Below are 13,266 nucleotides of genomic sequence, written 5' to 3'. Positions count from 1 at the left end.
TGTGCCTTCTCATAGTCTCGTGCACAGCAGGTCTTACTTTGTAACTCATGGTATACAGATACCTGTGTGCTTTCTTGCGGTCTATAGCGCCACTGTCAGGCCAACAGTTTTAAGACTACTTAACCTTTTTTTTAAATTATTCAGACACAGGTCTGGAAATAATGGTAACAATTCACACGTATATGCTTAAAAAATAAGTCAGACCCAGTATTATGTAGTTCTTTTTATTTTTTATTTTAAAATTAGGTGTGAATTTGGAAATAATGGGAAAGTTCTAGAAGTGTTACGTTTAAAAATAATTAATGAATATGGACTCTGGGGGCTTTTCGGGCGGGGTCAATGCAAGGTCAAAGGTAATGGTGTATCAATTGTGGATGGTGTGATCTTGAAGGAGGCGCCTGGGAGCAGCTGGAAATTAGGGGCTGGAATAGGAGGAGTTGGGAAAAAGCATAAAGGAGGAATGCAGACCAGGGGAGGGGCAGAATGCTTGGGGATAGGCTTGCAAATGCATTGTGACCTGTTACTCCGAGGACCAACTCGGTTTACTGTATGTGACTGATCACCATATGCAATAAACCAAACCTTAATTACATCAGACTCTGTAAGAACTTATTTTAATTAACTTATTTCCAGGAGACACCGAAGTGTGGAGGAAGGCCCTCGGTCCATCTGGCCCAAACCCGGGGGATAGCCACCACATAGTGACGTGCACTTTTAAGAACAATACACCCCTCATAACTGCAATCATACAATGGATCATACTTGACTCGCGCTTAATGCAAACCGATGCAAGAAATTCCCCATGAGCATTTTGTTGTTGTGTCAAGAAACGAAAAACCATTGCACTGATCACTATTTCAAACTACTTCCTTAGGATTCTCAAAAAGACACTTAACAAATATCAATGATACAAAACAAAGTAATATTTTTTTGTTCACTAATGAGCTTTCGTGTATCACCTCACTCACTACTTTGCTAACGGGTTTGCTAAATATGCAAGCTAGCCACTGTATCCAATGCATTAGTTTAATTAGTTGCACGTTGCTTTTGATTTCAGCCACTGTGCTATGCAAAATAACAACTGATAACAATATGTGGGTAACTTGCTTGTTATGTATCTCCTGCTCAGTTGGTAGCAATGTTGTGAAATGTGCTATGACATAATTGGAAATAGAATTTTATACATTGATAACCAATGCTTGATACATTCAAGCAAAAAATATGTGTTGTGTTGTGTCACATAGATCTGTAACTCTCATTTAGACAGCTCAAACAGGGGGGTTGAAAGGCAAACTTAGCGGACCTCAGGGTGGTCAAGGGGTATGAATTTTGTTTAGTGTGCGACATGTCTTACGAATCAATGTCTCAACTGGATGAGCCACTGATTCGTAAAACTGAGTTGCTGATCTTAAAGTTTACCAGCATTGCTGTCTTCCAAACTGCTTAAGGAATGTCAACGATACAACACGAAGTTGATGTTTTTCTTAACGTAGGTTCATGAAGGTAATGATGAATTAATCAGTCTCATTTAAAACATTAATTTCGTGATTACACTGAATTCAGTTAGACGTAGTAACTCAACAATGGTTACACATCTGAACTTATATTCAAAATCAATAACGTTGTAACTTAATTCACTGTAACAATACCTTGGAGTTCTTTGTAGCGAGTTGGCTCAAGCTCGTGCTGGAACAACATTAAGACAAAACACCGGCTTCCACAAAAGGTAATTTATTAAATACAAATATATGTCATATATATACATTATTTAACAAACTTCGCTATGGGTGGGAGGTGGATATGGTTTGAGTGTACCGAGAGAGGAAAGGAGTGGCAGAAAGGAATGTCAGGAATGCACGCACATTTGGACCCGCATGGCAAAGAGGACAAAGAGACAACGGGAGAAGTGGAGCAATGTGCACACGCGAGTGGACGTAGCGGACAAAGGGAACAAAGAGAATAAAGGAGGAGTGGATGAGTGTGCATGCACAGGTACATGTGGAGGATCCAGAACAGAGGGAAAATTGAATTTGGAGGGAATATGGCTTCGGGCCAACTTTAGTGACAAATAGGTTACATCACTGTTCAGCACATAGATTAGAATTTAGCGGATGAATCCAATTCGAATAAATCTTATCCCAGCATGTGGGCACCTAGGTTTTCGGAAGTGTGTTCCTCCTAAAATAGACTAATTCAAAGAGAATTTCACTACTGCGGAATGGTGATGACCAGAGTAGCCAGGAAACCATACTCCCACCGAGTTAACAAAATGAGCATTCATTCATGTTCACTTCAAATGTGTTGTATGTCCTCCGACTATCGCTAACAGCACTGCACAAGGTAACAGAGCTCAAATGGTTTCTCATAGGTTACAAAGGCCAGAGCCATGTAGAGAGAGAGAGAGTCGCGTCATCTCCAATAGACCATTTTTTTTACAGCAATGGTGGATCGTGGAGCTTCTCAATAGTTCCCGGAAGTTAGCAGCAAATACTAGCAGCGTAGTAGAGTTGCAGCAGAATAGACTGTTTGTGATGCACTTTTTGTTAGTGCTCCGCCTCCTTAGCTGTTGAGTTTTTGTTTTCCTTGCCCATGTGCTTTTGTTTTCCTTGTGTTTTAGTCCTGCCCCGCTCCCCGCCCGGTCTCCGCCCGCCTGATTGCCTGCACATCTGCTTCCCATCCCCTCGTCAGCCCTGCCCTATATCTTCCCTGCTTTTCCCTGTCCTGTTGCTAGTTCGTCACAGTGTGTTTCTCCTGTTACGTCCCCGCCGTTTGCTTTTTGCTTCTGTCTGCGTGTTCCTCAGTTTCGACCCTGCTCGTACCCTGACCTCGTTTTTGCCTGCCGCCTTGCCACGTTCGCCTGATTGCCTGCCTGGCCGGTTCCCGACCCTGCCTGCTCCGGTTTCCAATCCTCGTTCTGTCCACGGACTGCCTTCCAGTTTTCGACCCTGCCCATTTCTGATTAGCAATCTGCCTGACGATTTCATTTAAGACGCTTGGAACCCGAAGCTCCCGTGGTCCGCGCCTGAGTCCTTGCCTGAGCCTTGACACTTTTAAAGGATAAGACATTAAAGAATCAGATTGTATATCATCTGAATCAAATTAACATGCATTAAAGCATGTTAGTGGATTATCCCCCACTAAATTAGATTTAGGGAATGTTAGATAACAGATTAGGTTAGGATACTGGATAATATTAGCAACACATAACATTAACCACGAACAGCCTATTAATATGATTACCTCACATTTTTTTGTTGCTGTAATCTTTAGTGATAGTAAGATTGCTCCTGCTGACTTGGGCGAACCATTTTTTCTCCTCTCCGTGTCAGTGGGGAAACCATACATTCGTACTCCTTTCTCCGAGCGATTGGAGCATCCTCATGCAGCACAGCAAACCATGGTGGAGACTATATGCAAGGACAACACAGAGGAAAGGGCACAAGCAAACTGCTTGACATGCTATTCATGTTTCTGAGTTTATTAGAGATGTATTTAATGAATTCATGACAATCATTGATAGTCACCTGTCTGTTTCCTTCTATCCTATTTGAAAGTCATAAAGATTACATTAGTCATTAAGTCATTAAGATTACTTAGGCCCTCAGTTACCATGGGATTACAGAAAACACTATGAATTAAAGACATGTTAGAAAATTAATCTGATACGAATTTTGAAACATTCCTTCCCTTCCCCTCCCTGTAAATATATCAATAAACATTAGGATATAGTTGCTCTTGACTACCATACAGGTTCAAGAAACCTGTATGGTAGTCAATAATAAAAAAGAATTCAAAGCAATAAACAACAGCAACACGTTCTTTAACCAAAGTAAAGTTAACCTAAAATATGTCAACACGGCAGGTAAAGCTAGCTGTTCACACTAATCCTCAAATAGTACCAAATTTTACGTTTTAAAAAAACATATTGATGTAACTACATACACGTCGGTGTGCTGTATAAATATTGTAAATCAATGAATTTATTGACTACTAATTACCAAAAATTGCAGTTCTTTCTCTCTGTATTTACACATTCAAATTGTCCGCCAAGAACTTCCTGGAACTATCTGAAGTCTACGTGAATCATGTGACGATCATGCATTTTGGACTTCCATTGACGTAACTATCTCTCTACATGGCTCTGACAAAGGCTATTTCAGTTTAAAATAATGCCCAGATGCGCAGCCTTACTTGGTTTTATTAATGGTGGATTTTTAACCAGTGATGGTGCATCGTCCGACTGTTTTCAAGAGGCGAGTCTCCAGTGTGAGAGCATAGAACTTGACTCCAGGGTATAACGCGTCGTCCACGTTCTTTCATCATCCTGGGCTGCATCTTTTGGCTTGACCAGGGGAAATGTGGGACTCAGTTCCACGAATTAACGCATCCAGGTATCGTCATTGTCATGGGATTGCGTCTCTGGTTGACCATGAGAAGATGCATCATCGACTAACGTACAGGGTACTGTACAGGATACAGAAGAGAACCGGTCGTCTTCTTGCCACGAAGTTTAAAAGAGTTGTGCTTTGTGTGCAGCCTCCAATGCAATATCGGGTCCTTGCAAGTATATTGTGTCTTAGTTTAGAGCTTGAGAGTCCAATGATTGGAACCTTGATCAGGGGCTCTGACACAAAGGGACTTCTCTAAACTAATCTGCTACTGTAGCTACAGCCTCCCCTTCCTGCTAACAGCGTGGTGCCGTCAGCGAGAGAGAGCAAGGCACAGTTCGTCTGTGGTTTTTCTGTACCGGCCAGATGTTGCATAGTTCCAGTCCTTATAGTATTGGTTGATTGTCCATAAAATTTACAGTGAGGGGTGGTGCTGTCTACGTCACCAGAGACGTAGACGATGAGTTTCCTGTCAATATCTGCACATCATGATGTCGGTCCCAACATTCCCCCCTTTGGTCTTAGGATGAAGCGTGAGCAAGTCCTGAGAGCACAAAGTTGGTCAGAGTTCATTCGCAGATTGCACCAGGCTGGCAGCATCTGGGCAGTTAACACAGGCTGTGAGCATCTGGGCAACCGATACAGGCTGTTTGCGTCTGGGCAATTGAGGTAGATTACAGATACTGCAAATAGAGGCACACATTAAACACTACCAATATTACTAATGCTACTTATACTATTTATCCCTGAGATTTCTTATCATGGCACCACACACACTGTTAACAATACTGGGTAGGGTGTGTAGGGAGATACGGTCCCTATCACTCAATGCATTCTTCAGAGACTCTGGGAGAAGGAGGAAAACACCACAGGGCCTATGCTTAAAACGGTCAGGGATGTTAGTGAGGGAGTCGATCTTGGTGCGTAAGGCTTGGATGTGCCTACAGGGGATTACCACTGCACCCGCAGTAATGATCCAGCCATCAAGGAGAAGCCCAAGAGCAACCCCACTTATGGTGCTCCATGAATCGGATGGCCTTAGGAAGGTTGGACCAAGGAGTGCAGTCTGGAGTCCAGACTGAGCCAGACTGAATTGGACGGTCTTAGTTCCTTCAGACAGAAGTTGCTGTTGCAAGGTGTCATCCAGGACCAGCTTATGGCCCCTAAAGGCATCCACCATCTCTATTTCAGTGTCATATCTCTCAGGTGCAGGACAATGTCCTCAACTGTAGTTCCTTGAGGAACTCTAATGGTTTGACTTGGGAGCTTCATCCTCATGGATGGCGGTTGTATGCAGGGCCGGATCATGGTCCCGTGAGGCCCCTGGGTACATGTCTTTTGGCTTGATGCTTGATTTACAGCTCCAGGCAGGAGCTGGGTGGGGAAAAACAGCTTTCCTATATCAGATCAGATCACTCTTTAAGCCCCAGGGGCCTAGAGGCCCTAGTGGTCAGCTCACATTTTAAACACCAAGGGACCCAGGGGCCCTCACACTGTAAGCACTGAGGGGTCTGGGGGGCCCTAGTGGTTAGCTCATGCTACAAGCACCCAGGGGCCTGGCTAGTGGTCAGCTTGCGCTGTGTGCACTGAGGGCCCTGGCGTTCAATTACCTTCGGAAGTCTTGGGCCACCCACCACGCGCGGCCTGAGGCTTGGAGGCCCCTGGCAGTCTGAGGCCCTGGGGCACTGCCCCCACTGGTCCGGTCCATAATCCAGCCTTGGTTGTATGACATGGTAATCTCCTGTTTAGGGGTATTGACAAGCCATCAGGCACCAACTCTCTCTACTCGGGTTTCTACAACATCATCCTTGATGGTCATCTTAGCCATGCATTTCTCTTAAGAGAAATTCTCACAATATCTTCATCTAAGAACTGTGATGTACCTAGAGGATACCTGTGCAGATTCTCACAATGCCTTTGGTTCAGTGCTGTGATGAATGGTTTTTGAATTATGAGCCTTTGTTCAGTCTTTGGTATCCACTCAGCCTGACCATTTTAACAGTTGATATTTACATTGTTGCAACGGAGCCAAAAAGAGACAGCTGACGTCAAGTGACAGTTGATTGAAATTTTGCCAAACAACCAATCAGGCACAGGTGTGTGTAGCTGCAAGCAGAATAAATGGAAGAGATTTTATTCCCAGCTTTGAACAGTAAGTTTTAATTGTGCAGATTCTGACGATGCCTTCAGTTCAGCGTGTTGAACCGTTTTTCAATCATGAGCCTAAATACCCGCAATTTCAGCCGTCGCTCTAAGTCACATGCCAACACTTTCTCTCAGGCTTCGGAGCCGCGTCAGACACAAAGGAGCAGGCCATACAGTAAGACAAACAGACACATGCACGCGAATGCAGATTCACATGAGTTGCAACATAAGCAGCATAACACAGTTCTGAAAAAAAGTTTACCAAATGCGTAAGTGAAAACTATGACAAGCTTAGTAACGCGTTATTAAAATACTGAAATCCTGTGTTTCTGGGTGTGATTAAATATTTCAAAACGTCAAATACCGTGGTATTCCGTTTTTTCCACGTTATACTTGCTGTTTGAGTCAGCCGAGCACCGCGCTTGCTTTGATGTATCCACGGATAAAGGGATTTTATTCATCTCGAACGGTAGAAAGTATAGTAAATGCGGCGGTGAAAACTATGAGAAGCTTAACAAAGTGTGAGGTATTAAAATACTTAAATCCTCTGCGTCTGGGTGTGATGAAATATTTTAATACATCAAATACCGTGGTATTCCGGGTTTTTACTTGTTATACTTTCAAGGATGCATTCACGGATAGTGCTATATTATTCATCTCGAAAATAAAGTAGCCTATACGAATAATTGGTATACTATAGGCAATTTATATCATATTATGTATTTTTACAATTATATTGCGAAATAAGACAGTTCAGATGTATGTATCTATATTTCTGAGATAATACTGTTACTGATACGTATATTAGGATTGCCTGTCCACATTTGTTGAAGAATTTATACTCGCCATAGCGTGTAGTACTTTCATGTTGACGTTTTGTGCGTCACCCGGAAGCAGAAGAGGTTTGCCATCTTGACACTGGTAGCGAGCTTCTAACCACGTTACAAAACGCAAACATGTAGGATTGTGTAAGTGTTCACAGCTTACATCCGCAGAGGGCTATTATGACAACATACAAGGCTATTTTTTTCTGTCGAAACCACTGATCTGTTAAAGTCCGTACTCGAAGAGCGCAGTCGTACGGTTCCAGGGTAAGATGGCTGCCATAGCTTTAATTCAAGGCGCCAGCAGAGGAATTGGGCTTGAGTTTTGCAGACATCTCTTATTGAAAAAAAGCCAAATTACAGTAGTTGCAACATGCAGATATCCAGAAAATGCCTCGGACCTTATGAGTTTAGCCGCGCAGAACTCTGCAAGGATAACAGTGTTCAAAATGGATGTGAATCGAGAAGGTGACATAAAGGACACTGCTGCAATCGTGGAAAGGACATTTGGAAAAGTCGACTTGGTTATAAATTCTTCAGCGATGCTCCATCCATCCGGAAAAGGTGAAACAAGCCTCAAGGATGTGTCAGCACAGGTACCTACGTGAATTTTTTCACAGATCGTATTTACGGATCGTGTCATGTGAAAACGACAAATTACCGGATAGTTATAGCCAAAGGTAACGTTTCTATTACTCCTTGCAATTACGTGTTTTTAGATTAGTCAACTAGCACGTGTATATAGAGCTCAGATCTACGGAACTCCCTTGTTAGTTAATGTTAGTTACGGATTTTCGGCATAGATTTTCATGTCTTTTCTCTTTCCAGGAAATTATTTCCACTCTGACAACAAACACCGTGGGTCCTTTGGTGATGGCGAAGTATTTTGCCCCGTTGTTGCTGAAAGGAAGTGGTGGGTTTGGCCAGCAACCTCCCGAGAAAGCCAAGCAACACAGTGGAATCATAGTGAACATGACAGCGAAAGTTGGATCAATAGGTGATAACGGTATGCAGCTCGCTGTATTAAAGTTCGTATGTTTTAAGTGTCTTCAGTTCTCAACAGTACACCAAAACTACACCGCACGCTGTTCTAGCCTCCTGAGACCCGACCCATTGATTTGTGTCCTCTGTAGTGGACATTCTGTTCACATGCATCTCCTTTTACTCTTTTGAGCTACTCAATTATTCATTTTGTGTTGTAAAGAGGACATCCTGGCCTTTCTACTGATATGCAGTTTGACAGGGATGCTGGGAACTTCCTCTTCTTTTAGATCCAAAATGGTCAGCATAGGAACATGCACATTTTATGGAAAGAGGAGAGGTAAGTCAAATGTTGTTATTATTATTTTTTTTTTACTATGATTATCATATATGTTCTTGTTTATTGTCCTTGTTACTATAAAATGTCAGGAATGATATATTTAATTCTAAAAGCAGCTAAATTATTTGTGTTTTGAAATAATAGCCCTTTTATGAATGTCCATTACAGTGGACACCAGGACCATTTTAATGTACTTAATGACTCCATATTCTTGTAGAAGACAGAATTGAAGCAGAGAGGCTGCTTTACAAGATTGTTGAGGGAGATTCAGAGGATAACATTGAACCTATGATACAAGAAGAAGGTGAAGAAGAGGAAAAAGATGGAGGAGGCTCAGATGAGGAGATAGGTACAGATACAGACACAGAGACAGAGACAAACAGGGAGGAGCAGGAAAGATGCTGTCCTCTGTGGACCAGAAGTAGCATGTAGGTTTTATTTGTTTCCAGGGTAATATAATCCAGGGTAATATAATAATTTAGTGAAATGTTAAGTTAAATGTTATATTAAGTTAAAAGTGTAAGTTAAGATAAGCTGAACTAAGCTAAAATAAGCTAAGATAAGTTAGGCTAAGTTAAGTTAAAGTTAGGTTAGAGTTAAGTTAGAGTTAAGTTAAAAGTTAAGTTACCTTAAGTTACCTCATTTATTGGTGTTTTTGTTTCATCATAATAGATTCCCACCTGTGCTTCCTGACTGTCAAGATGACCCTACAAACCGTGCAGAGTGGAGTCCATTTCAATACTTTTCACAGTACATTGACACCAAAGTCTTTGAAGACTTGGCAGCATTCACAAATCAAAGAGAGCTACAAACTACAGGAGTGTTCCTGAATACTACTCCACAAGAAATTAAGATCTTTTTTGGCATATCAATCCACATGGCCTGTCTTAGCTATCCCAGAATTAAAATGTTTTGGATGAAAAAAACAAAAGTGCCAATTATAACCAGCAAAATGACAAGGGATAGGTTCTTCAACTTGAGAAGTTCACTCAAGATTGTTGATGACCTGGCTCTAACAGGAAACAAAGAAGGCAGACATTCTTTGGAGAGTCAGGCCGTTACTTGACCGTGTGAGGTAAGGCTGTCTCAGCCTCACAAGGTCACAGACGGTCTGCATAGATGAGCAAATCATTCCTTTTACAGGCCGCTGTCCAGTCAGGCAATATGTTCCAGGCAAGCCCTACCCAACTGGCCTAAAGGTCGTTGTCCTTGCTTCTCCAAATGGTCTGATGCTGGATTTCGAAGTCTATCAAGAACACATTCATGGGACAAAGACTGGGCGTTGGAGCAGCAGCAGTTCTACACATGGTTGAATCTGTTCCGGCAGGAAGTCAGCTGTTCTTTGATCGTTACTTCACAACAGTTGAACTTCTGGATGCATTACTGGAAAAGGGCTTTCCAGCAACAGGAACCATAATGAAGAACCGGGTCCCAAAGATATGCAAGCTGCCGGGAGACAAGCAGCTTTATAAAGATGGGAGAGGAGCAGTGGTCAGACAGAGTCCTGAGATGGCAATTACAAAATGGTATGACAACAAACCAGTACTGATAGCTTCTACTGTGTATGGGAAATATCCTGAAGATATCTGCACCATATGGTCTAATAAAGAAAAAACTCAGGTCCAAGTAAGAAGACCAGCAGTGATCAAAAAGTATAATGACAACATGGGTGGTGTGGACCTATGTGACCATATGTTGAGATTTAACAGGACCAAGAAATGGACGTCATGTGTGATAACTCACTTCTTTGATGTTGCCATCACAAATGCATGGATACAGTACAAGTCTGACAGCAAAGCTCTGCACCGGCCAGTGAGAAACACAAAGCAGTATCTAGACTTCAAGCTACATTTGGCAGAAGAGTTGTTGGATAGTCCAGTGGTAGATGACAGCAATGACGACAGTGAAGAGGAGTATGAGCCACCAACCAAAATGCGGATCCCACAACCAGAGCCATCTGTGCGCAGACTAGGAGCCATGCACATGCCAGAGATGGTGGACATCAAGCATGCAGAAAGATGCAGAAATAAGGGCTGCAAAAGCAAGATGTACATAAGATGTACCAAATGCAAGATGTTTCTCTGTGTTACCAAAAAGGGAAATTGCTTCTCTAAAAGTAAAACATGAATAGGAGGAAGAAATGAAGAACAAAACTTGATTTGCATGGTTTTAATAACTAAATCACAAAAAAATAAGTATCTTTTCTGTGGTGGTTCCCTACTGTTAATTGTTCCAATAAACATTTAAGGGCTTAAAGGAATCCATCAAATGGTATGAACATATGATAATGCGTTCAGTTTTAATAGAATATTAAATAATATTCTATTCCAAATAATTCCAATATTGTAAATGTTCTTTTAATGAACTTGAATCTATTCTTGGTTTAATATCACTTTACAGCCTTAATCTGTTCATTTAATTCATTTAATCTTTTAAGTTGTTCTGTCTTTTCACACAAAAATGATCCTTTTGTTCACTATAGTGGACATGTTGCAAAATTAAAAAAATAAATTTTGAGTCTAAAGTCTAAGTTGTAATATGTTTTTTTTTTTTTGTAACCCCAAATATAGGAAATCACAAAAAAATAAGAAATTGGATGACACTTTTTTCCTCGGGTCCCAGGAGGCTAGAGGACTCTACTCCCTCACAAATGGAGTAGTTCACTGCGTATTTCTGTCTTCATAACAGTGGCAGCTGTTAGTAGCTCTGTTGCTGTTGTGTTGCAGATAGCACGATTCTGATTTTCTCTCTTTGCATCTTCAGCTCTAGGAGGCTGGTACAGCTACCGGATGTCAAAAGCAGCATTGAACATGGCTACCAGAAATCTGTCCATTGAACTGGGAAGAGGCAGACCCAAGGTGGTGTGTGTGTCACTCCATCCAGGAACAGTCAATACAGATCTGTCCAGACCTTATCACAGAAACATTCCCAAGGACAAGCTCTTCAGCACAGAATATTGTGTTCAGTGTCTTATGAAAATAATAGACAACCTCAGCATGGAGAAAACCGGAAAGGCCTTTGCTTGGGATGGCTCTGAGTTACCATGGTAACACATTCCTTGAGCAGCGTATTCTCACTAGTGCTGTCATGTCTTCATGGACATACCTGTCTAAACATAGCTGTTTATTCCTCCTGGATAAATGTGCAGCATTTTGAGTGCAATATGAATATAATGCATATTAATACACATTGAAAGCAAAGTGCATTGAATGATCTGTGAATGTAATGCATTATAGTCAATACTCCAGTTAGGAAACTGGTCTCCTCACCAATGTAAACTAAATGTTTGGGGTTTACTGAAATGAAATGTAAGAGAAATATAGATTTTATTCAGTGCATCAGCCACTCAGTTCAGTTATTACAAAGATGATAGATAAATGCTGTAGAAAGAAATCCCTGTAAATACCTGAAGCAAATATGTTTTACAACTTGAAACACAACAGTGTGGTGTGCTATGTTATTTGCATATGTGAATGAATTCTTTATTTTAAATAGCAAAAATGTGTGTTTTAGCAGAAAAAATACAAGCCACCATTGCCACAGATAGGATGTCTTAAAGCTCATGCATTTTTTCTATAGTTAAATGTCATTACTAAGGAATAATTAGTAACCTTTTCCTTAAGACCACTATTTACCTGCAGAGAAGATTGTCTTTAAGTAATTTAACTGCTTATTTACAGTTAGAAACCACTATTATAAGCCTTTACAAAGTGATGCTCATAGGATGAGAGGCCTAGGATGGTGCTCGATGACCTCTTACAAACTGTTTGTGCTTTTATAGCGATGGTTACCTGATTAATGCATATGTCTGTCAACAAAACTGAGGAAAAAATCACAAATCTTACCAAATGTACTATGAAAGTCAGTGAAGGTGTGTTTGTCTGCAGTAATGGCATCCATAGCAATACGCTGGAAACATTGAAAAGGCACTGAGGTTTGCCAGGTACATTAAACAGACTACCTACAGGCTTATTCAAATAATCTAGGGGAACTACCAAAGCTTACAAGGTTACTAACTACACATTGATTAAGTGTACCCCCAGACAATGACATAGCAGTGTTGATTGAATGGTGCACACTGATACAGTAGATCTTGACTGATGGAGAGCAGAACTGCAGGAGTGACCCAGAAGCATAGGAGATGCCACATCTCAAGCTTCTCTTCCACCTTTTTTCTTCTCTCACTGAAGTTTAGAAGTGGGTCTGTTGGAACCAAACTCATGCTGTACTTGTTGACAGTGCTTCAGTATTTGTCCAATTACAAGTATTAGCTGAATTGAGTATTGCCATTCATACAGAAGGAAGAATTAATTTAGATAATTTTACAAAACATGCAAATAGCTACTCTCTCAGTTTAGTTTTGTTTCATAATGTCTGACTGGGGATTTGATTTAGAACATATTATGACGAGAACAGGCCATTCAGCCCAACTAAGCTTGCCATTTCTTAATTAAAGAGTATCCAAAACTGCATCAAGTCTAGACTTGAACACAGCAAGGGTCTCTGCCTCTATTACATGACCTGGCAACCTATTCCATGTATTGATAACTCTTTGTGTAAAATAATATTTCCTTATATCAGTGCGGAA

General features: G+C 41.2%; 1 protein-coding gene across 1 annotated transcript; it reads left to right on the top strand.

The window, feature by feature from the left end:
- Positions 1 to 7,369: 7,369 nt before the first annotated feature.
- On the top strand, positions 7,370 to 12,799 carry zgc:65997 (uncharacterized protein LOC794398 homolog). The gene is made up of 3 exons (XM_036546128.1): positions 7,370 to 7,953; positions 8,186 to 8,363; positions 11,442 to 12,799. Exons 1-3 carry the CDS (start codon positions 7,630 to 7,632, stop codon positions 11,726 to 11,728), a joined length of 789 nt encoding a protein of 262 aa, XP_036402021.1. The 5' UTR covers positions 7,370 to 7,629; the 3' UTR covers positions 11,729 to 12,799.
- Positions 12,800 to 13,266: the final 467 nt, after the last annotated feature.

This window comes from Megalops cyprinoides, chromosome 15, assembly GCF_013368585.1.
Source record: "Megalops cyprinoides isolate fMegCyp1 chromosome 15, fMegCyp1.pri, whole genome shotgun sequence".
Lineage (NCBI taxonomy): Eukaryota > Metazoa > Chordata > Actinopteri > Elopiformes > Megalopidae > Megalops > Megalops cyprinoides.
The sequence above is the reverse complement of the archived record's forward strand: the minus strand, read 5'-3'. Positions and strand labels throughout refer to the sequence as shown.